Source organism: Lathamus discolor, chromosome 13 (genome assembly GCF_037157495.1).
Source record: "Lathamus discolor isolate bLatDis1 chromosome 13, bLatDis1.hap1, whole genome shotgun sequence".
NCBI classification, from domain to species: Eukaryota; Metazoa; Chordata; class Aves; order Psittaciformes; family Psittacidae; genus Lathamus; species Lathamus discolor.
Genome location: NC_088896.1, coordinates 3,312,146 through 3,336,136, shown reverse-complemented (window position 1 = coordinate 3,336,136; position 23,991 = coordinate 3,312,146). Strand labels below are relative to the sequence as shown.

Genomic DNA, 23,991 nt, shown 5'->3' with positions numbered 1-23,991 from the left:
ATCCACACACAGCCGAAATTCCCAGAGGACCAGGGCTGGCGACGGTGGGAGCTGCAGTAACACAGACACAGACTGGAATGCTGCTTGCTTCCACCTCCCTTTGAAGGAGCAGCACCATTGGGAATGTGCCTGGGCAGGCAGGAATGGGAGCGGGGGGTTGCTGGATCCAAGGGGATGAGAAGGGTTGGGAAAACGCTGCTGGCCTGGGGGTGCACAAGGGGAGCAGGGATGGGGTCTGGCCAAGGGTTCGTGGGTCCGGATAACAACAGCGGGTATTTGGGATGGGGCCGGAGGTGGGTGACAGCGGGGGTGATGTGCGGGGGGTGCTCAGGGAGCCGCGGGTGCAGGACAGAGGGATTGCATGGAGCAGGGCTCACCACGCTGCTGCTCCCCTGGGCTGGCGCTTCCTGAGCATCCAGCATTGCCCTGAAATAGCTGCAGACCCTCCGAAAGCTCCTTCGAAAGACCCTCCGGAGCCCCTTCCCCCGCTGGAGCAGCTTCTGCTGTGCATCCCTTTCGGTATGCATCTCCTTCAGCTCCCGGCGCTGCTCTCTTTGTTTAGGTGAGCTCAAGTAAAGCCATGTGGAAACATCCTTTCACCAAGCGGGAACTGAAGCGTTTCCTTCCCCAAAACACCGAAAAGCTTCATTCGGATTTCCCCAGAGTACCCCAGCCGCGGTTTCCCGTTCCCCAGCCCAAACCATCCATTGAACTCGGAGCCCTGAACCGCTCTGTTTGCTGCTAAACCGCGTCGGGAGGGAGCAATCCGGCAGCCCCACAACAGTCCCCCCTCCTCTTTCCTCCCCTCTGCCTGCACCCCGGAGCCCGGCTTCCCCTGGGAGGTTCTTTGCCACGGGCTAACCCGCAGCAGACGCCTCCAGCGGGGCCGGCGGTGGCAGCGCAGGGTGGAAGCGGTGCTGGAGCCCAACAATAAGTTCTGGAGAGGGGAACCCTGCGCGCTGGGGGAGCGGGCGGGGGCGGCGTGCGGAGGTGCAGACAAAGGGGCCCGGTTCGCTGCCGGGTCAGTAAATGTTTAATCCCGGCTCGCAGAAAAAGCGGCTCGAAAGCGCTTCTTCTCCCCGCGAGCCTGAAGCGGGCAGCCCGGTGCCTCCTCCCTCCGGCTCGCACCCTCCCTCCGCAGGAGGATCCCAGCCTGCTCCGAGGTGCGGGACGGAGCCGGGCTGCGGGAGGAGGAGGTCGGCAAGTTTGTAGGGATCCTGCGCTGCTCCCGCGGTTGAGGTGCCTGGGATGGGGTCTCCGCGCTGGAAGCGGCTCTGCCTCCTGCTCCTGGCGGGTTTGACCTCCTCCCTGCTCCTGTACGGTCACTACTGCGCTACGGGGGAGTCGTCCAGCAGCCAGAGGATCCTGGCCAGGTAAGGAGGGCACGGGGAGGCGGGATGGGTGAATCCAGCATCGGAGTCGTGCGCTGGGATGGGGAGGGGGCATTGGGGTGCTGTTGGGGTGCTGGTGTGCGCCCTTTAGCGCAGGTTATCCCGCTGTGCTCCCGCTTGATGGCTGCTGGGGGAAATGTGCTCGCAGCAGGTTCTGTGTCCCCCCCCAAAGGTGTCCTGGGCATCTCCGAGCTCAGGGGTGTCCAGAGAGAGATCCCGGGGGGCTGCGGGCGTCCCCGTGCGTGCTCAGCCCATCGCAGTGCAAAGGAACCGCTGCTGGGTCCAGGGCTGGCTGCGGGTGCTCAGTCCCCAGCAGGAGCGAACCCCTTTCAGCAGCCTCTGCATCCCCCCTGGGCTGAGTGAGGATCGGAGCCGCTTGTCCGGGGGATGTTTGGTCCCCGTGGAACTGCACCGATCCCTGGGGCTGTCCCCAACCCCTCGCAAACTCCCCGGGGCTGCAGCACGCCCCAAGCCCCAGCGATGTGCATCTCCCCCTTTGTGCTCCCTGCCTCCGGGCATCCCCCGGCCTCCCCAAGCCCTTTTGGGTCTCCCCGGTGCCGGGGTCCCGTAGGGAGCCCTGGGGAGCGTGGCTGAGCAGGGGTGAGGGAGCACTTGTCCTGCGGCTCCGGCCGCCCTCCTCTCCTGCCAGCATCAGGCGATGTGCGAGGACTGTGCCATGGGTGTCCCTCGCCTCCACACTGGGTGCTCCGGGTGCAGCAGAGCGCAGCCGCCTGGGTGCTGCCCGGGAACTGAGGATGCTGTGGGGACCGGAGCCAGCCCTGGGCAGGGTCCAGAGGCCCCTCTCTTTTCCCTGTCTGGGAGCTGGGGCTCTCCTTGCCCCTTCTGCCATCCCAAGGCAGGGATCCCCTCTCCACCGGGCTTGAGCAGCAGCAGGACCCCAGCAGCCCTGGCAGAGGTTGCTGTTTCCCCCCTTGCTGTGTGGCTGAGCAGAGGTGCCAGTGGCAGCAGCGTTGGACGGCGCCTGGGGCTGGGGTGTGGGCAGCTCCCTGCAAAGAGCTTGATGAGAGTTCGCGAGAGGGCAGCAGGATGTGCGCAAGGACCGTGCTGGAGCTGGGAATGGGAGCCAGCCGTGCCCTGGCAAAGGGTCTGTGGCCCATCCCGGGAGCAGGGTATGGAGGAGACCCATGGGGTGGGTGCTGGGAGCAGGTTCCCATCCCTGCCTGATCCTGCCCCAGCCCTGGGTCCCCCACTGCAGAGCCAGCCCAGCTCCTGCCCCACAGCTGATGGGATTTGGGGGTCAGCTCCTCCAGCCCCAGAGAGGAGCCCAGGGCGAGGTAACGGGGAGCTGAGCTGCGCTCCAGAGCTCTCCTGGGCTTTTCCTCTTGGCTTTAATTCAGCTGCTAAAGCAAGACCCAGAGCGAATCCTGTTCGTGGTTACAAACACGCTGCCCACAGTCACTCTGGACCAGGAGCAGCGGAGTCAGCGCTGCCCGGCCGAGGGATGCGGGGCTGGACCCGGAGGTGGTGCTGGGACAGCCGCTGTGCCGCGCTCTGGTGTGCACCACAGAGCACGCGCTTCCAGCCCTCGCACCGCCCGGGGAGGTCACGTTCTGGCCAGGAGGTTTGTGTGAGCCGTGTCCATGCACTGGGAGGTGAAGGGGGTCAGGAGGAAGCTGCAGCCCTCACTGACGCTGGGTGCCGCAGCACCAAATCACCCGAGGGCCAGACACCCATGGCAGTGCTCTGGCTCAGCACAAAGCTGGTGGCAGCAGTGAGGCCCTATGGAGATGGGTGAAGTGCCCCTGTCCCTGCGGAGCCAACCACCCTGCGGCGCGCAGCCAAATCCCTGGAGCCCCGGGGTTCGGCTGGGCACAGCCCGGTCCCCTCCATCTCCAACCGTCTCTGGAACAGCACCAGCGAGCTGCTGGCATCGCCTGTGGGTGATTGCGGGGCTCTGCCCAGCCTCCGGTGCCGCAGGCTCTGCGCTGCCGAAGGATGCTTTCTGGAGCCCGGCCCTTTGCGGTGGCATGGAGCAAACCCCTTCCAAGAGCCGGTTCACGTCGCTGCTCCTGCTCCCTCAAATGGCTCTGCGGGGCCCTGGGCCTGTTTGCTGAAGATAAGGCGCGAGTGTGTGCTCAGGGCGCTCAGCCGCTGTTATCTGCCAGGGCTGCGGGGCGGCCAAGGACCACAAACGTCAGCTGTGAAAGCCGCGGCGGTGCAGAGCACACCCAGGCTTGGCCGGGCCCGGAGCTGCCCCGGCAGCCGCGGCCACTCCTGCCCCGCAGCCCCATTGTGCATCGGCATCGGCGGCGTTGTCACCGTCTGAGTCAACGCGGCGGCACGAGGCGCTCCGCCACATCCTGGCGGCTGACGTCAAAGCCCTTGGCTGCCCGCAGCCGCTCGCCGGCTGTGTCCGCACAGGGGGGCCCTGGCAGGGCTCGGCCCAGCAGGATGGGAGCTGGCGCCAGCACCCACAGCTGGGCTGCGGACGGAGCGATGAGGGAGAGGCCATGGCTGGATGTGGGACCCAGCTCCCATCAGACACCAGCAGGAGCCAACCTGCGCGATCCCGGTGGATCGGAGGCCCCAGCACCCCGGGCAGCATCCCAGGACCCTCCACTGGCAGTGCCGGGGTCTCGCATTGTCCTGGTGAGTGCCAGAAGGAGAAGGGAATGGTGTGGACCAATGGGATGGGCAGAGATGGGGCTCAAGAGCCTGATGGGGACGGAGTGGGGAGGTGATGGTTGGGAGGGGCTGGAGCGTGAGGGGAGCAGCTCCCATGGGTTGTGTCTCCATGGCCAGGCAAAGGTGAGCGGGCAAAGCAGGGTTTGGGGCCAGGCGGTTTCTTCAGTCCCTGGTCTGTCACTTGGGTGCCGGTGCATCAACCGGCTCCTGCTGGCGGGGCCATGGGAGCTCCGGTGTCACAGGGATCTCCAGAGCTCCCTTCCAGCCCCTGATGGTCCCGGCTGTGTGCGGTGGAGGAGGGCAGCAGGGCTGGGGGCTCCCTGGTCCTGGGCGCACGGAGAGATGCAGCTCCATGCCCCCGTACCTGCTGCGGGACTCCTGCACGGGGGAGCTTTGCTTGGCCGGGCTGTGCCGCTGCACCCGGCAGAGCTGGGCTGAAGGAGCAGCCTCCAGCGTTAACACGAGGGCTCCTGCAGCCTTTGGATGGCCTTGCCCGGCCTTGCTGAGCACCATCCTGCCCGGAACAGGCAGGTTTGCTCGGGCTGGGCTCGTTGAGATGCTCGCGGTGAGGACACCAGAAAGCAGCGGTTCCAGCATCAGCCTGGATGGTTCAGCCCCACTTTGGTGGATCCTCTCCAGGGATTTGTCCTCCCTCGTCTGTGCCAGCTCCAGTGCTCCTGGGATGAGCCTCGGGGATGAGCTGGGGGCTCTCCCTGTGCTGGGGCCAGCTGCGGTGTCAGCACCTCTACACTGGGCACAGCAGGAGGGCTCTTCCATGTGCTTGGAGGGCAGGATGTGGCCACGGGGCAGGGCTAAGCTGGGGACCTTGGCCCAGGGCTGCAGAGTGTGTGTGTGCTCTGCAGGGCAGCGGCTCCTGCCGGGGAGATGCCTTTTCATGGCAAGATGGGTTGATTGAAAGAGCTGCACTGGCCATGCCCAGCCTCTGTGCAGGGACACCTGCACCCTCTGCAGCCCCTGCCCGGAGCTGGGTGTTCTGGGGTGGCGCAAAGAGCGAGCTGGGACTAAATCATAGAATCAATCCCAGCCTGGTTTGTGTTGAAGGGACCTTAAAGCTCCTCCAGCTCCAACCCCTGCCACGGGCAGGGACCCCTTCCACTGGAGCAGCTTGCTCCAAGCCCCTGTGTCCAACCTGGCCTTGAGCACTGCCAGGGATGGGGCAGCCACAGCTTCTCTGGGCACCCTGTGCCAGCGCCTCAGCACCCTCACAGGGAAGAGCTTCTGCCTAAGAGCTCAGCTCAGTCTCCCCTCGGGCAGGTTCAAGCCATTCCCCTTGGCCTGTCACTACAGGCCCTTGTCCCAAGCCCCTCTCCAGGTTCCCTGCAGCCCCTTCAGGCACTGGAGCTGCTCTCAGGTCTCCCCTTCAGGAGCCTTCTCTTCTCCAGGCTGCCCCAGCCCAGCTCTCTCAGCCTGGCTCCAGAGCAGAGCTGCTCCAGCCCTTGCAGCATCTCCATGGCCTCCTCTGGCCTCGCTTCAGCAGCTCCACGTCCCTCTTGTGCTGCTGCCCCAGAGCTGGGTCAGGGCTGCGGGAGGGGTTCACCGGGTCCATGCCTGGGGAGATGCTCCAGCCCCAGCAAGGCGCTGGGCTGTCCGTGTGCTGCCATACCCCGTGGCACAGAGCAGGGTTTGGGTGGCCAATGAGCCTGGATGCGCTCTGGGGCAGGGCTGTGGGTGCCGCTGGTGCCGACAGGGGCTGTGCTGGGGATGGAAACCCAACGCTGCCGCGCTCCGCTCCCCACCTGCCCCTACCTGTCCCTGTGCCGCAGGCAGAGCTCCCAGAACAAGGGGCCCTTGTCTCCACCACAATGCCCCTGTTCTGGCCTGGGCACCTGCCCCTGCCGGCACCGGGGGGCTCTGAAGGGCTCTTGTGTGCGGGGATGAATGGGAGCCTGTTCCCCTCCGGTGGGCTCCTGCCCACCGGGCTCTGACCCTGCCCGGCCCCAGCCCCGCATCCCCCTGGGGCTGGGGCTGCTCCGCCTGGCTCAGGGCACCCCGAAATTCCCAGCAGGGAGCCCTCTGCCTCTGTCCCTCAGCGTCCCTCAGCTGGCCCCGTGGCAGAGGGGTCCCACGCACCCCAAGAGCCTCCAGATTCCAGTTATCGACTGCTTCTCCAGTCCCCCGGCCTCCCAGCTTGTCCCAGCCCCGTTGTCTTTGGGCTTGGGAAGGGTGGGATGGGTGGGGGGAGCCACGAAGGTCTCAGCAGGGCCCCCCCCCGCCGGGGATGCAGGTTCTGGTCCATGGGGGTCCTGGTGTTGGGAGGCAGCAGAAGGCAGCGGCACGGACCCTGTCCTTTGCCGGTCCTCTGCAGGAGGGCACGGGGATGGGCTGGGCAGCAGGGAGGGGACGTGGTGCTGCCCCATGGATCCCACACCTGGGGAGGTCTCGGGGTGCTCCCGGCTGATCCCCCCCCCCCTCGCTCCTTCCCGCAGCCTCCTGCAGCCGGAGCCGCTGGTCCTGGCTCCGCCGGGGGCACCGCGCCGGGCCGGGAGCCAACCGTGGGCCCTCGGAGGGGGCTCGAAGCCCTTCAAGCCTCCCACCGCCGCGCTGCAGGAGCCCAAGCCCAGCAGGAAGCAGGTAACGACGGGGTCACAGAACGGGCTGGGCTGGAGAGGAGCACAAGGTCACCCCGTTCCAACGCCCGCCACCGGTACAGTGCCCCCGGTGCCGCCCTTGCTGGGTGCTGTGGGTTGAAGGTCCATGGGGGAAGCAGAGGATGAGCAGCGTTGTCTGGAAGGGGTTTTGTGTGTGTGATGGCCTCTATCCACGCGCATGGGTCTTCCCAGGCCTCCCTATGGCGGCTGCAGCATCTCCCTGGGCGATTCCCATGTGGAGGCTGGAGCCAGCAGCACTCACTGCTGCCAGCCCAGGCTGGAGAGCCACGAGGATGCACCCAGGCCCTGGTCTTGGGCACGGGGGCTGTTCTTCCACAGCAGAGGCCTTCAGCAGGGTGTCCACACTGGTCTGTCATGAAGCTCATGCTCCCCAGTGGCTCTGCAAGCCCGGCTCCTCCCAGCCCCGGTGAGCCGGGTACCAAGGGGTGTTTCGCCAAAGGCGTGAGGCAGCGCCCTGCCTGGGTGACCCCGAACATCCGATGGACCAGGAGCGCTTCTGCCCCTGGGTTTGTCCTCCCCTCCGTGTGTGCTGAGGGGCAGAGATGCCCAAGGGAAGGCAGACCCAGGCTGGAGACTGACCCAGGGTCCTGCTCCCCCCCAGCCGAGCGCGTGCCCCCGCTCGGTGATGAGCAGAGCAAAGGCAGACCCCAAGTTCGGGCAGATCTTCCGCTTCGAGAGCCCGGTGCTGATGTGGGACCAGCACTTCACCGCGGACACCTGGGACAGGCTGAAGACGCGGCACGTCCCCTACGGCTGGCAGGGCTTGTCCCACACAGGTACGGACCCGGCCGGGATGGGGTGGCAGCAGACGGGAGGGTGTGGGGTGGTTCAAGGGGCGCAGGGGGCCCAGCAGAAGGGAGAGGAGCCCTGCAGGGACCTTGATCTGTTCCCACTCCTGCTCCGGGCGCAGGACGCGGGTTTGCAAATGCCACTGGCTGCATCTTGTGACATTTCCTGCAACAAAAGCCCCAGTGTGTGCTCCGTTATTAACTGGGGCCGGGGCAGCTCGGACAGCCCGGCCCATTGTGCTGGAGGGACGTTGTTTCCCTTCCTACCCCAAACCCACTCCTGGCTCTCCCCGGCAGCCGCTGGCTTCAATCCCTGCGCTGGGAAGTGCTGGGGACAACGGGTGGGAGTGAACCGGGGGCAGCCGCAGGGAGACATTGTCAGGAAGGGACGCGGCCGGTGCAGGCAGCAGCATCCGCGGGGCTGGAGATGCCCGCATGCATCCCTGTGCCTTGCCCGGCCGCTGTTCGGAGCCCACTTTGAGTGTGGGGCTGTGGGGAGGCAGCACAAAGCCTGGGAGAGGAGGGACTGGCCGGTGTTCTCCATCCCACCCCATCCCACCCCTCTCCTCACTTCTGTGCTGCCCCTGGCCCTTGCACCAGCTCACCCGTGCCCGTGTCTCACACTGAAGCGTGCGGATGCTCACGGTGCTGATCCGCACCTTTTCCCCCTGACCGGCCCCATCCTGCTCTGTTCCAGTGGTGGGCAGCACCCTCCGGCTCCTCAACACCTCGGCCAACAGGCACCTCTTCGACAGGGACGGGGTCCCCGGGGGCTGCGTGCGCTGCGCCGTGGTGGGCAACGGCGGCATCCTCAATGGCTCGCGGCAGGGCACGGCCATCGATGCGCACGACCTGGTCTTCAGGTGAGGATGGGGCCGGGCAGGATGGGGCCGTGGTGCTGGGGAGGGGCCAGGCCTGGGCATGGATCCTGTGCTCTTCCCCCAGGCTCAACGGTGCCATCATCAAAGGCTTCGAGGAGGACGTTGGCACCAAGATCTCCTTCTATGGCTTCACGGTGAACACCATGAAGAACTCCCTCATCGCCTATGAGGAGTACGGCTTCACCCAGATACCCCAGGGCAAGGTGAGAGCCAAGGGCTTGCTGGGGAGGAGGGGACCCCCAATTGTCCCTCGGGGCTCCCCATCTCCCAAGCCCTCAGTCCTTGTCCTGCTGGTGTGGGCAGTGCCCCAAGGCCCCTCAGTGCCACAGCTCTGTCCCCACTGCAGGACCTGAAGTACATCTTCATCCCCTCGGATGCTCGTGACTACCTCATGCTGAAGTCGGCCATCCAGGGCAGCCCGGTCCCAGAGGGCTCGGACAAAGGGGACGAGTGAGTAGCCCCCAGGCTCCCCCAGCACCTCTGCTGATGCAGTGGAGGGAGCAGGACTTGCCCGTCCTCACCCCACGTCTGTCCCTGGAGGGGTAAACCCCAAGCAGCCCCAGGGCTCCCGTGACACGAGTTCTGCCCCTCTCCTCGCCCTGCGCAGGCCACGCAAGTATTTTGGACCGGAGGCATCTGCTGAGAAGTTCAAGCTGCTGCACCCAGATTTCTTGCAGTACCTGACAACCAGGTGAGGCTGACGGGCTCAGACCGGCTGTATCCTGCCACTGCTCTCCCCAGTGCACACCAGTGCTGCCCAGCACCAAAGCACAACCCCAGTCCCGCCCTGGCACTGGGACCACCTCTGCCCTGTGTTCTGCAAACAAGGCAGAGGCATCCCTCCCCTGCCATTCCGATCCACTGCAGCACAGCTCACATTCCCTCCTACACCTCACTGTGCCTTGCCTCCCATTTCATACAATCCCAAACTGGTTTGCATTGGAAGGGACCTTAAAGCTCATCCAGCTCCAAACCCTGCCCCACGGGCAGGGACCCCTTCCACTGGAGCAGCTTGCTCCAAGCCCCTGTGTCCAACCTGGCCTTGAGCACTGCCAGGGATGGGGCAGCCACAGCTTCTCTGGGCACCCTGTGCCAGCGCCTCAGCACCCTCACAGGGAACAGCTTCTGCCTAAGAGCTCAGCTCAGTCTCCCCTCGGGCAGGTTCAAGCCATTCCCCTTGGCCTGTCCCTACAGGCCCTTGTCCCAAGCCCCTCTCCAGGTTCCCTGCAGCCCCTTTAGGCACTGGAGCTGCTCTCAGGTCTCCCCTTCAGGAGCCTTCTCTTGTCCAGGCTGCCCCAGCCCAGCTCTCTCAGCCTGGCTCCAGAGCAGAGCTGCTCCAGCCCTCGCAGCAGCTCCCAGAATGAACTCATTTTTGACTTCAACAAGCGCCGAGGTGGGGCCCACAGGGATTGTCCTTTCCTGCCTTGGATGAAAGCAGGCACCTGCGCTGAGGCGATGTCAAACAGCAGGGAGGTCCCTGCAGCAAATGAGCTGCGCCCTAGCAGCAGCCATCAGTGAATCCACACGAGCCCTTGCATTTCATCCAGGGCTCCTGCCTCACTGGGCACGTGCTGGGGGCTGGCAGGGGGCTGCTGGCTCTGGTGGCTTCAGCTCCCCCCTGATGTGCTGTGTGCTCGGGCAGGTTCCTGCGGTCGGAGCTGCTGGACACGCGGTACGGATCGCTCTACATGCCCAGCACTGGTGCCCTCATGCTCCTCACCGCGCTCCACGCCTGCGACCAGGTACAGGGACACCCGGATCTCCCCTATAGCTGTGGGGGGCTTTGTAGAGCTGCTGCAAGCTCATGGTGGGGACCGGCCTGTCCACCCCATGCCCCTCTCCAGGGGAGCCCTGACCCTGTTCTTTCTGTCCCATCTCCCTCCCTGCAGGTCAGTGCCTATGGGTTCATCACCACCAACTACGAGCAGTTCTCAGACCACTACTACGAGGTGGAGAAGAAACCCTTGGTGTTTTACGCCAACCATGACATGATGCTGGAGGCGGCTCTGTGGAGGAGCCTGCACCGAGCAGGGATCATGACCCTGTACCAGCGGTGAGGCCGGGCAGCTGCCCACAGGGGCAAGTTCAAGGACTCCTGTGGCTGTTTTCCCTGAAGGCCACCTTCTCCCTCCGGAGGGCTCTGCCCAGCCAGCCCAAGGAGCAGCCCCTCCGCACCGCAGCCGGCAGTGGTACGATGGTAAGGGACAAGCTGAAGCTGGTAGAGGATCCTCTGGGATCTCCGTTTCATGGCTCAGTGTGATTGAACGGGGCCTTTGGGGCACTAAGAAACACCGTGGCATGTGGTTGTGACCTTCCAGCCCCATGAACACGGATGTGGGGCAGCACTGGCCCCTGTAAGGTACAGGGTGATGGTGGAAGAAGATGCTGGAGATGTGTACCTATGGCTGCAAACACCCTTCACCATCATGCTCCAGCTCAAATGCTCATCACCACGGTGGGACCACAACAGGCACGATGGATCCTTGGAGTGGTGACTGGATCATCTCAGCAACCTGAACATGGTGTGTTTGGAGAACACCTCCCTCCAGGCTGCAGAAAGCCTCATCTGCAGCCAGCTCTGGATTGAGGTGCTGCTGTCCAGATTTGCCTCCATGACCAGCAGGAAAGACTTGGGCTGGCTGCCCTCTCCTGCAACAGACACACAGCGTGCCCTGTTATTTTGCCTGTCTCCAGGGCATGGTGTTTTCAAGCAAGGCTTCAAAGCCATCAGCTATGAGTAGGGTTATTGCAGCTCAGCTGGGACATCACAAACGCAGCTGGACTTTGAGCATCCTGGAACTGAGAGCGGGCCTGCAGCCCTCGTGTGCAGGGGAGTGGGTTTGGTGGGGCTTCCTTCCATGGGGATTATGCAGTGCCCTGCAAGTGAGGAGGCAGCCCCATGCCAGTTGGGTGATGGACCCTGAGTGAGCGTTACTCCTCCCCAAAAGCCCAAGGGGATGATGGTTTGGAACCCATCGGCCATCCCATGTAAGCCAGTGCTAAGGAAGACCCTCTGGGGAGGCTGCTGCAGCCAGTGTTGATGGGGCACTGCAGAGGGAGTGGCGTGAGCAGAGACTTTCCCACTCCGTAATGACATAAATGCTGACTGTTCTCTTTTATGCCTGTTTCTGTTGCTTCTATGAGGGAGTGAGGCCCCTACCTCCCACAGCAGAAGGGCTGTACCATGTACCAGTGAGCCTTTGGCTGGGGAACAGCCCCAGTCACAGCAATGTGGCCATTCCCCATCCAGGGTTAATCCCTGGAGCCCTATGTGGATGGCTGTGTTGGATCTATGGGAGCAGCTTCCGATCAGGGCCTTTTTCCAGTTGGGGTGCTCTGTGCTGTGCGTCAGCTGAAGGGAACAATTCACTGCAGAGATGGCAAGAGATAGGCAGGCTGTGAGCCAGGGAACCTCAAAACCCCCTCGAGCTCACAGTAGGCTGCTTTCAGCCAGTTCCAAGGAGCAGTACAGAAGGCTGGTCTCCAATTCAGATGTAATCTCAAGCTTGGAACCTATCTTATGTTCCCAGATCTCAAATTAACCTTTGTTTGCATCAGAGCCACCTCACAATGGTACCAAGGCAGCCCGTCAGGCCTGTTTCTTATTCACAAGCACTCAGCAAAACCTCTTGCACGACAAGAACAAACCTGATCCTCTCATCACCTGACCAGGACAGCATCAAAGCCTCCTCAAACCAGCTCCGGCCAAGCCTCAACAAAGCCCAGGCAGGTGACTTGGACCATGGCAGCACCTTGACACACAGGGCAAAAAGAGGTTTTACAAATGAGCACTGTCCCGGTCCAGATTCCTGCCAGGAATCCCATCCAGCTCATGGGCAGAGCTCTTTGTGCACATCGGGAACTGCAACTCATTTTTCCTTTCCAAAAGGGGTTTTCGAGCTGTGTGTACTGTGCCCCGGAGTTAAACACACTCTATTTGACCAGACAAGGAACCCAATGGCTCTACTGTTTATACAGGCTGAGAAAGTTGGGGCTGTTCAGCCTGGAGAAGAGAAGCTGCGTGGAGACCTCAGAGCAGCTTCCTCTGTCTGAAGGGAGCTACAAGGATGCTGGGGAGGGACTCTTCATTAGGGACTGGAGTGACAGGACAACGGGTAATGGGTTAAAACTTAAACAGGGGAAGTTTAGATTGGATATAAGGAGGAAGCTCTTTACTGTGAGGGTGGTGAGGCACTGGAATGGGCTGCCCAGGGAGGTTGTGAATGCTCCATCCCTGGCAGTGCTCAAGGCGAGGTGGGACAGAGCCTTGGGTGAGATGGTTTAGTGTGAGGTGTCCCTGCCCATGGCAGGGGGGTTGGAACTGGATGATCTTAAGGTCCTTTCCAACCCTAACTATTCTATGATTCTACTACTGCCTCTCTCCTTATCTTCAAGCATCCAAGCAGAACACAAGAGCCATTTCTGTCACCAGTCCTGGCTTAGCTGCAAGTCATTTTGTCACACTGCTTTTCCTGTTTCCTAACAGTTCCTGCTATCATGAAGTGCTTTTCCAATGTTTGCAGGCACTGAAGTCTTGAGGTATTGGGGAAGCGCAGGTTTTGCTGTAAGCTCACAACTGCTTGCACTTCTGAAAGGGTTTTAACCCCAAATCCTTTCTCCCTGCTCAAAACCCTTTCTGCTTAAGTAGATAACCTTGACAAAAACAACCAAACTAACTTCAACTCTCAAGGTTTTCCACAACCTGTTTTATTCTGGAACAGCAAACAGCAGGGAACCACTTCTTCCTCCTGCCAGCTGCAGATCGGGTCCTAGGTGAAAAGTGTCAGAGCAGAGCAACTGTCAGCTGAAGAGCTCCTCACCTGCAATATTTAATCAACAGCTCAGGGTTCAGGAGATAAAAACTGCTCCCCCCCATAGCCAATGGCATTAGCCATTAGCACCCAAATCCTCTTTGGCTTTACTGAGAACTCACCCACGATGGGGTTGCAGTGAGGAGAAGCCTGCAGTTCCACACTGGTGGCCATTTCACACTGTTTCCAATGATGTATTCAATAGCCATTTGTGAGATCTGCTCCAGAACCATCTTCCTTCTGCTGCTTCTAGAGTTGGGAGACACCACAAAGCAATGCTGTAACTGCTTTCCTAGAAATACTTTGCTCTGAATCCATCCCTTTTCTCAAAGCACTTTTTCCCCCTTCCTCCTTGGAAGCCAAAAGCCCCACATGCTCTTCCCAGTGACTGGTCCCACTCGAACATAGCAGTATTGACAGAGCAATCACTGTGACTGCTGGTTTATGGCACCATTCCCTCACGTCCTGCACACCAACCTTGGTTGTTAAGGAAGTCCACTGTCACCTTTGTTGGCTCAGCCTGTCAGGAAATGTTACTGATCTTCTGCAAACAAATACAAACTTGTTAAATAAAGCATGAAATTATTTAGCAGAATGGAGCTGTCAGATACCTGGAGACAAAGTGCTGCTACAGCCTGGGTGTTCCATGACTGTACATTAGGTGAGAAAAAACACGTCTCTTACCCTGCCCTTCAACCTGCCGCTGTGCCTGTTTGCAGCAGCAGCCCAAAAGCTCTTCACAGATATAATGTGTGCTGTGGCAACAGCAGTCAGTTACTCCCTGTCCTGAGCCTTGCTGTACCAGAGAGCTGGCAGCTGAGCAGCCTGTGTGTCTGGGACAGAGCTTGTGCATCACCAGGGCATGAAGAAAAGGGGAGAGGTGCTGCTTTTGCCCTACTGGTGCCACTCCTGTCCTTGGGAATCTTTACTAGACCTGTTATGGGGACGTAAGCCTCAGTGGACAGTTTTCTCCCTCACAGCTGAGACGTCAGACAGGGATAACAACACATCACAGGCTTGGTTTCTCTCCTGCTCTTGGCTGTATGAACTTCCTAAGTTCTAAGCAATTCTATACAAAGACACCCAGATGCTGCTCCAGTGTTTTTCCTGATGACTAGTATTTTTCCTGGAAAGCATTCAAAAACAAGGTTGTCTGCTCAGCAATGACTCGTGCTGCCTACACATAGATCAAAACCCAGCAGCATGTGATACCAAAGCATTCTCTCACCCGTTTGAAGCCCGACTTGCTCTCTTGCCAAAGCTGTCTTTGGGCAGCAGTACAGCCCCAGGCCTCTGCAGGATGATTTCCTCCTAAATACAAGGTGTATTGAACACTGTTAGCAACAGCATTTTACACTGGGTCACAGAGCAAGAATTAAAGACAGGAATGTTTCCATTCAGAGGCAAATTTTGTCTCTCAAACTCAGCACAGCAGAAACCTGTCCCTCAGAGACAAAGGAATGTATTTGCCAGTGGGTCGTGTCACTCAGACAAGAAACTCTGGGACACGGATGCTATGTAAATCCTTGCTTATTAATAAAAGCCACGCTAACCCTGCGACTTCAATGGTTTAGATCCTTTTTGGCCACTTCAAGCAGACACCCTCCTCACCATCATACAGGAGCATCTTAATCCAACTCCCTCTTTGCACACAAGAATAAGCCACTCCTTCTGGATGTCAAGTGTCTATGGGTTTACTTGAGCAATACATCCAAGCAGACACAACCCTGCTGGGGAAGGATTCTTCAGGGTGTGCCCTTGCTAGGACGACCCTTTGGTGTATGAGAACTGCACATCCCCACCCCCAGCAACCTGATACAGGTTTGAAACTGTCTCAGTGCACCTCCGGGACGGCAAACGGAACAATTATTCTTTCACTGTTGCTGCACAAATAACAGTTATGAGATGAGCTGTGTCAGGTGTCTCCATAATGGGCTGTCATCCAATCCCTCCTAATCCTTTCTACTCCTGCTCATCTCTGACCACGCTGACAAGCAGCTGCTGTACTGAGCACCAGCACCAGTCAAATTCTCATTCATTCGGTGCTGCCTGTCAAGTTGTGCTCCATGGCAGCGCAGAGCTGCACAGTCAGGTGCCAGCTGCAACAAAGCTACAGCCTTGATTGGCTTAATTACATTAATCAAGCATTGGGCTTTTATCCCTCCTACCAGTACCCCCAGGGACACAAGGGCTATCATCTGACAGCAGTGCTGTTTCCACAGCCCAGTGAGAGGCAAAACCCACACTACAAGATAAGAGACTGCTATTTCTTACCATGATGCAAGATCAGTGCTGGTCCAGTGAAGGAATCAGCTTCCTAAGCAGGTGAGTGTTTTCACCCTGGCTTTGCACCATGCTGCGCTCTGAAACAGAGGAAGGAGGCAGAGTCAGCTCACAGAACAGACCATCCCTTTCCCTTTGTGTATTTAGTGCCGAGCCTCAGAGCTAACCTTCCACAGAGGAAAGATCAGTTTCAGACAGGGATAACGTATCATCACTAGCTCAGCTTCCAGGGCAGCTAAAACCGGGCCCACACTGGGCCACCTCAAGCCTGTTCTTGGTTCTGGGTTTGCCTCCCCCCCAGCCAAGCGCTAACGGCAATAATGGCCCTGCTCGCTCGAGCTCGCTGCTCGCAGGGAAGCGCTGACGCTGCACCGACGGCAACGCGCGGGCTGCGCTACACCGGCTGCTCTATTAAACATCCCCCCGCCGGCGCGGCAGGGGAAGAGCCGGGATAAGCGTGGCGGGGAGCGCCCGGGGCTGGAGCAGCCCCGCACGGAGCGGGCCGGAGCCGGGCCCTGCCTCCTTCGCCCAGCACAGCGGGGAGGCCGCCCCATTACGACCCCACGGGCAGCTCTCGAGGCGTCACCGCACCGCAATCGCCATTACCGGCAGCGCGCAGGAGTGCCCCGCTCGCCCCCGCGCTGTCCCCGCGCCGCTCGGGGCCGCCGTGCCCGCGGATGGCTGCGGATGGCGGCCCGCGGTACTCACCGCCCGCCGCACTGCCGCCATGATGCCCGGAAGAGAAAGCCGGCAGAGAGCGGGGCGGGCGCGCGGCCGGCAGATCTCGCGAGAGGCGCGCGGCCTCACGGGAGCGGGGGTGGCCGCGGCGGGGAGTCGAGCCCTGGTGCTGCGGTCCCCGGTGCTTGGGGGTGTGCGGGGGGAGCTCAGCCCTGTGAGGGTGCTGAGGCGCTGGCACAGGGTGCCCAGAGAAGCTGTGGCTGCCCCATCCCTGGCAGTGCTCAAGGCCAGGTTGGACACAGGGGCTTGGAGCAAGCTGCTCCAGTGGAAGGGGTTGGAAGTGGAGGAGGTTTGAGACCCGTTCCAGCCTAAAGCAGGCTGGGATCCTGCACCGTCCGGCCGCTCATGAATCGTATTTGTTCATTCTTGTGCTTTGTTCTGTGGGGAGATACGCACGGAATCACAGAATCAACCGGGTTGGAAAAGCCCTTTAAGCTCACCCAGTCCACCCCTTCCCCAGCCCTGCCAAGGCCACCCCTGCCCCATGGCACTGAGGCCTCGTCTCCACGATGTGTGAGCACTCGCAGGGCCGGTGCCTGCAGCCCTGCCCTGGGCAGCCTGTTCCAATGCCTGAGCACCCTCTGGGGCAGGAATTGCTCCTCAGCTCCATCTAAACCTGCCCTGGGGCAGCTTGAGGCCGGTTCCTCTTGTCCCATCCCTTGTTCCTTGGGAGCAGAGCCCAGCCCCTCCTGGCTCCATCCTCCTGTCAGGCACTTGTAGGGAGCCATCAGGTCCCCCCTGAGCCTTCTCTTCTCCATCTGAACCCCCAGGTCCCTCAGCACTTCCTTGTGCTCGGCTTCTAAAGGCTGAACAAGCATTAGCTCATGTAGGAAGGGGCACACATCACAAAGGTGAATTAGCAGGAGACTCAGGGTTAGGCAGAGATTAGTTAGTACGTATGTATGTGTGCTTTGAATTTGTGACTCCTCCAGGTTATCTTTCAATGTTAAAACCTGCCATGACATCTGTAGGATCCTGTTCAGCTTATGAATACCAAAGTGTAAATGTAACCGAAGGGAGGAAAAATAAGAACCACTAATGTGCACTTTCTTGCATCAAAGCTTCATCCGTCCTGTGGCGACTGGAAATGGAAAGCAGACAGGTGTGAGTACAGGTGAAGCCCCATATCTAGCTGGTGTCACCCCTGAAATGTCTGAGACGTGGGGGGTTCACTGTCCTTCAGGGTGTCTGAATCCAAGATATGCTCATGGAAAGCTGCGCTGTTCCCCACAGTGACAGCAAGAGTAAGCTTCATTGGTGTTGCATGGCATGGCCACCTCCTCTATCGTCTGACCTGGCCTTGGGATTGCCAACTCTATGGACACAGCACCCGTGTTATCCCAGAGCGGAGTCCCCTGAGCTCAGTGGCTTTGCTCCTGGATCCCTCCGATGGCAGGGAGATGGCTCCGTGCTGCCCACCGCGGCTGGCCCTGTGTTCCAGGAGGCCCTTTTCCAGGCAAGGCAGTCAAGTTCCCAGGGACAGGCAGCATGACTTCGTGTGTATTTTTAGTGCCTGGATCCTCCTGGCCTTGTTCCTATTTTAGAACATGAGTTTTCTTTCCAGAGCATAGATTTAACCCGACCTGTGAGTCCTTTGCTCTCCAGAATGGCCCATGTTGTCTCTTAAAGTCTCTCTTAAAAGTCAGCAGACTGCAAAAGCCATTTTGTTTAATTCTGTTTTTCTTGCAGTGGTGCAAGGAGTCTATAAAGAGATGCCAACGTGCTGTTAAAAATAAGCTGCTTCCAACAAAAGTAGCTGCCTAAGAGGCCTTCTCCAGCCCTCTGTGTCCTCTGCTAGCTGCAGAAAGCCTAGCAGGAGCCTGGAGGAAGCAGCCTGCAGTGAGTCCCATCCCCTGGGATGGGAACATGAGAACTTCAGCACTTTCCTGCCCCGCAGGAGCCTGCTGCACGAGTGCTTGGCCCGGTAGGAAAGCAGATGATGATACAGAATGGCAGCAATTAACAGTCTTCACTGCAGCAGCCTTTGCTCTGTGGAGATGTGGCTGGCAATTTGCCTGACTACTTTTAGCTTTCTGGATAAGCAAATACACCAGATACCACAACTAGAATTAGTCCTTTAATTCCCCGAGGGATATAAGGTTTTCTTTTTTATTTGGTTGGGTTTAGTTTTAATACAACGCTTGTGCAGAGTTCACATCCTGGAAAGAGGGAAGATGGAGACTTGGATGTGCTGAGGGATTTGCCACCATCTTGGGGTTTGGGTGGAAGCCCTCAGAGTAACTGTGCTTGTGCCTACAAGTGGATGAGGAGTGCCAGGTGCCAAGTAATGAGCTCAACAAGCAGACGCTTAGGAGAACAACATGAGCAAGTGCCCAGTCATTAGTCCTGTTCGTGGTGCGTAGATATGTCCAAACTATTTCGGAAGCAGAACAAAAGAAGACATGGTCAGCACCTCGCCTATGCCCATTCTCCTAAACCTCTGCAACTTTGCCTGTGTGGGACTTAGTTTTCTCAGCTCTTCCCTTTAGAGGGCGACCATGTCACACACATCTTGGGCGTGCAACCTTTACCCGGGAGCTGCAGTGCAAGGCAAAGCCTCCCAGAGGTCAGCAGAACATGGTGGCTCTTCTCAAGAGCCTCTGAGCCTTCCTAGAGAAGCAAAGTAAGTGATGGTCTGGTCTGAACTTGTGGTTGAACATACTGTTCTTCCTCAGGCGGTTGCAGTGCTGCTCCCAAAGGCAATCTTGATAGACTTCCTGTGGCCAGTCTCCATCAGTTACGGCATTTTCTTGCTCCAGTCTTTGAAAGGTTGAGCAAGAAGGAAAGCTATTAAAAGGGCAGGGAGAGCTACATGTGGATGTTTTGGGGCTGCTCTCAGTTTCCCAGCAGAGGATCTGGAGGGGATTGTTTCCTCCAGCAAATCATATGCTACGTTAAGTCCCCATATTCTGCTTTCTCAAGGTGCTTCAGTATCTGTTGCGCAAAGCCAGAGTTACCTTCTGGTTATCCTTGCAGCAGATAACAGGAGAATGGGCAGAATATGTGCCAGAGAAGGGGAAGGCAGAAAGAGAAACAGAAATCAATGACAGAACCTCTCCAGCTTCATCTGGGCTTTGATCCCACGCTTAAATCGAAGGACAAGGCCTCCTCCCAGTTTCCCACCCATTTCCCCTCTTGGCTGCCTGTAAGCCTCTCCAGGGAGACACTCTCCATGCTTACTGACAGCAAGTTGATTTCCTCTTGCTTTCCCCCTCTGCCTGTCCTGGTCCCACCCTGCAGACAGGGTTCCACAAAGCCTGGGGGAACAAAGCATCTGCTCACTCAGAGATGCCCTGCTGTGGTTCTCATCTTTGACATATGGCTGGCAGAGGCAACCAGGGTATCTGAACACATTAAGAAGTTAGTCCCCCACGGCTGTGTCTGGCTGGCATCAGCCCCCTGCGTGGCTTGATCCTGTGAAGCACAAGGAGATGCTGAGATGCAGGGGGTAGCTAGATTGATGCTTGTCTCTGTTACATATGCTGTGTGCACAGCAGCGCACAAAGACCAGTCCCTTGGTGGAGATTGTTTGCTGGGATTTCAGGTGCTAGACTTCCGAGAGAAAAATGTGTAGGGTTTAAAATAAGTGAGGTCCCAGATCCTGGTGTCTGCTGCTCAAAGCAGGCCCAAGAAATACGAGAAGGGCTCTTTGGAGCTCAGGAGCATACAAGCAACATCTTCCCACACAGGACAAGGCACACTGCAAACAAAATGTCCTTCCCTTCTCCCAGCAGCAAAGCCCTTAAGCCTCCATTGAATGTTAAATACATGCTTAAACCCATTCCTCCTCAGTGTGTCCTGTGTGCTTACATGGAACTTTAGCAGGCTCAAAAATGCTCTGCTCTAAGTGGGGCCTATCTAAAGGCTGAACCTTGTATGCTGAATAACAAGAGCTTTATCTTGACATAAGACCTGTGGCTTTTTCTGGGAGGGTGGTGGTATCTGCAGGCAGGGCTATGATGTGGATTCCTACAGGTGCAGAACAGAAAAGGTTCCTCTTTCTCCTCCTGATGGTGCTGAGCAGCCACTCAGCTGTTCCTCCCACTTCCCCTTTTCCTCAAATGAATTTTGGGCACAGTGCAACAAAACCGGTCTTAAGGTCCTGTCTTCAAGTGCAACAGGGATGGAGCTTGAGGAGGTCATGTCACAGGAATGGAGACAAGCTGATCGACTGATTCACTATGAGGGTGCTGAGGCGCTGGCAGAGGGTGCCCAAAGAAGCTGTGGCTGCCCCATCCCTGGCAGTGCTCAAGGCCAGATTGGACACAGGGGCTTGGAGCAAGCTGCTCCAGTGGAAGGTGTCTGCCCATGACAGGGGTTGGAGCTGGAGGAGCTTTAAGGTCCCTCCCAACCCATTCTATGATGACTGACTTGATCAGTTCAGGTCTGATGCCGCAGCTAGGCAAAGTGACCATCCTGTCAGAGCTAGCCAGATTGCATTCACAGCTTCATTCCTTGCAGGAGCTGATCAGAACAGAGAGCACACAACAAACTGTTCCCATTGCAGTGCCCGCATCGCTAAATCCTGGGGCCAGACGTATGCGTGTGTTGAGTAATAGCAGTAGGAATCCAGCTTCTTCATGGATGACTATGTTTAATTAAAGTATATATCCTCAGAGCATACCCAGAGTTGGAAGATATGAACAGCTACATAAATACACTCAAAGCTGACAGGAAAAACTTAATGCTGTAAGGCTAGTGAAACAAGGAGTAAGATTTCCATCATAGAAAGGCCAAAGCTAGATAGGCAGTTACCAGGAATGGACCTTGCTCTGGGTAATAAGATGGATCCTCTCTATTTTCTGTGTGAGCCTGAGAGATTAGAGGCACGGTAAGCAGAAAGGGTTGGTATGAAAGTATCTAGGCAATATTAATGAGGAACTTCTCAGGTCCTCGTCTATCACAAACAGTAGTTCTGTTTGCTTGGATTACTCGGCCAACCAGCCGTTGATTCAGTCAACCCAGCCTGCACTGTTGTAGAAGCAGTATTTCATTTACCAAGCTTAGATACAAGAAATATGTGAGGCACCCATGGAGCAAACAAGAATATTCTTGCAAGTAATGAGCATAAGCTGCACTGGGGTCAAGAGGCTGTGTCACAGAGCACAATATAAATCCCAGCATTTATTCCTCCTGAAGATGGAGAATTGCAAATGCCCAATCTCTGGCTCACCTCTTGCTTGTCCTCGTTTATACCAGAGGAAGGAGATAATTGTTTTGAGGTGCTTTAGAGAATAGCGTCTCTGCTACTTTCATTGCTTAGGGGGAAAGAACACTCTGAAATGATGAAAGGTCACGTTATTTCGGGACCAGTTAGGTTGTTTCTCTTGCCCTTCTGCAGGAAGAGCAGCCCAAGTCCGAAGTGGTAAACTGAGGCCTCAGTGGCATTAGTCATCCAGACTAATGTCATTTTCTGAGGAGAGGTCCAAAGTGGGTCCTTAGGGAAGTGCAGGAGCAGCGTGGTTACGTGTGGTTCGTCTCCCAGTAGCTTCCCAGCCACCAGCCATTGAGGGGTGGGAATGCCAAAGCCAGCTGTCAGTTCCGTGCCTCACTAATGGGTTTTCTCTGGAATGGAGATTTCAGTGACTTTCTTTTCCCTGACCTCACGCAGTCCCCCTGTGAACCTGTAACAGCCATTCCCTCCTCGGGAAGGACTTGCACAGCTCAGCCCATGCCGCGAGAGGGTCCAGCTTCCTTTTGTCTGTTCTGTGTCTGTTGGACTGATGGCCCCCAGTTCCTGTACAGGAAGAGACCATGAGTGGTCCTTCCTACTTTGCCTGTGTGAGCAGAACTTACGGATCTACTTATCCTTCCCCTCTCTTCAGGCTCCTGAGTGTGATCTCTTCAGAGGAGATCAAAGAGTGAGGGTAGCATTGGTTTAAACCACTGGTTTCCTACAGAATGTGATCTATCCACTTGCAGATGGCTTTTATGGTCTCAAGCCTCCCATGGATTAGCCCACGGTTGACTGTATAAACATTTTCCCTATCCCACATCCTGCTTCCACAGCATGTCTTGTACTCACTTCTCCATCCTTCCACTCAGTCCAAACATCCTGCAGAAAGCCTCCAGCTCTCCTTGACAGCCTTCCTTGCTCCCTTTCCCCCCAGCCTCTGCCAGTTTGCAAATGAAGCTCAGTCAACCCAACACAACCCCAGGTTCTTGGAGACCTGCCCACGAGGGAGAGATGCAAGTGCCTTTCTTCTTTAACTACCAACACATGTCCTGCTGCTTTGTTGTTGACCTAATGCTTCTGCTGTTGCATAAAGGTCCATCTTTAGCCATCTCTTCCCCTGCACATTGCCAGTGCTCTCCTCCCTTCCCTCAGCTGTCATCTCGAGCAGCATCACAGCTGAAGGAGGTGGGTGGGAGAACACGCACCGAGGAGATGGTTAATCTCCCATAGCGCTTGTACTCAGGGATGGGAGGGCTCAGCCACATCCTCCTCCTCCCCACATCATGGGGAGAAAGCTCCACCACAGCTGCTCTGCATGGGGTGGGGGGGGCATTACTAGTGCTTAGGAAGGGTTTTTGGGGGGTTCCTTCTGCCAGGCAAACTGAGGTGGGGTAACAGGGCTGGCATGGCTGGTAGTCCCAAACCACAGCACCTGATTTACCAGAAAGTGTATGTGAATGCTGCTGACCCAAAGCAGCTGGCAAAGAAGTGAAAACAACCCGCCCCACATCCCCTTAATCATTATTTAAACAGTATGAAGGTCTTTGTAAATGTTTAAAACAACAACATGGTTGTGAAGGGAAGGAGGAAAGACAAATAAGTTTGCTGTTTCAGCTTCAAGAAACAGATCCTAATTTTTGGCAGGGTTTTATTCATCCCAAGGAACCAGCTGCTAGCATGCTTTGGGAGGCTCCAAATTCAACATCTCATCTTCCTCCAAGAGGCTGCAGCTTGGCACGGGCACCACCTTTGGTATCAGTGCCTCATGCCATAGGACACCAGTTCGTGACCAGGGCATCTTTGCGAGGAGTCAGCTGCTGTGAGTGCTCACAGCAATGTTTTTCTTTCCCAGACCTAAAGTTCATGGTGGTCAAAGCTCGGAGGGAGCCAGGGAACTCCAAGACGAAGGCGCTGTGGGCTGGCTGATGCTGAGGGTGCTGTGCCTGCATGTGAGCAGTGCAGCTGGAAAAGAGAAGGCTCCTGAAGGGGAGACCTTAGAGCAGCTCCAGTGCCTAAAGGGGCTGCAGGGAACCTGGAGAGGGGCTTGGGACAAGGGCCTGTAGGGACAGGCCAAGGGGAATGGCTTGAACCTGCCCGAGGGGAGACTGAGCTGAGCTCTTAGGCAGAAGCTCTTCCCTGTGAGGGTGCTGAGGCGCTGGCACAGGGTGCCCAGAGAAGCTGTGGCTGCCCCATCCCTGGCAGTGCTCAAGGCCAGGTTGGACACAGGGGCTTGGAGCAAGCTGCTCCAGTGGAAGGGGTCCCTGCCTGTGGCAGGGGTTGGAACTGGATGAGCTTTAAGGTCCCTTCAACCCAAACCAGTTTGGGATTGTATGAAATGGGAGGCAAGGCACAGTGAGGTGTAGGAGGGAATGTGAGCTGTGCTGCAGTGGATCGGAATGGCAGGGGAGGGATGCCTCTGCCTTGTTTGCAGAACACAGGGCAGAGGTGGTCCCAGTGCCAGGGGGGGACTGGGCTTGTGCTTTGGTGCTGGGCAGCACTGGTGTGCACTGGGGAGAGCAGTGGCAGGATACAGCCGGTCTGATCCTGGCTCAGTTTTCCCTGGAGCTGGGGGAAGCTCTGATGCTGCTTTGCACCAGAGCCTGAAGAGGGATGTGAGGGACTCGCCTGCTCGTGCCTGTCCTGCCTC

The 23,991-nt window shown here is 57.9% G+C and overlaps 1 protein-coding gene, 1 long non-coding RNA gene and 1 other non-coding gene across 6 annotated transcripts; 1 reads left to right on the top strand and 2 right to left on the bottom strand.

Moving 5' to 3' along the window:
• The first annotated feature begins 515 nt into the window (after positions 1-515).
• Positions 516-10,933, top strand: ST6GALNAC2 (ST6 N-acetylgalactosaminide alpha-2,6-sialyltransferase 2). 2 transcript variants are annotated; one of them, XM_065693497.1, is made up of 9 exons: positions 521-1,373; positions 6,485-6,629; positions 7,269-7,443; positions 8,153-8,318; positions 8,401-8,539; positions 8,683-8,786; positions 8,944-9,027; positions 9,979-10,078; positions 10,226-10,933. In XM_065693497.1, the coding sequence occupies exons 1-9, from the start codon at positions 1,249-1,251 to the stop codon at positions 10,391-10,393; spliced, it is 1,206 nt and encodes a 401-aa protein (XP_065549569.1). In that variant the 5' UTR covers positions 521-1,248; the 3' UTR covers positions 10,394-10,933. The 2 variants fall into 2 exon arrangements, with proteins under 2 accessions (XP_065549570.1, XP_065549569.1); XM_065693498.1 differs by lacking the exon at positions 10,226-10,933 and having other exon boundaries at positions 516-1,373; positions 9,626-10,068.
• A 2,088-nt stretch (positions 10,934-13,021) lies between these two features.
• On the bottom strand, positions 13,022-16,202 carry LOC136021359 (uncharacterized). Of its 3 annotated transcripts, XR_010615743.1 has the most exons (6): positions 16,139-16,202; positions 15,422-15,510; positions 14,376-14,458; positions 13,625-13,691; positions 13,270-13,396; positions 13,022-13,156 (listed from the first exon to the last, which is right to left on the bottom strand). It is a non-coding gene; the product is annotated as an uncharacterized LOC136021359 (long non-coding RNA). The 3 variants fall into 3 exon arrangements; XR_010615742.1 differs by lacking the exon at positions 14,376-14,458; XR_010615744.1 differs by lacking the exons at positions 14,376-14,458; positions 16,139-16,202 and adding an exon at positions 16,037-16,105.
• Positions 15,580-15,653, bottom strand: LOC136021691 (small nucleolar RNA R38). Its single transcript, XR_010615869.1, has one exon. It is a non-coding gene; the product is annotated as a small nucleolar RNA R38 (small nucleolar RNA).
• Positions 16,203-23,991: the final 7,789 nt, after the last annotated feature.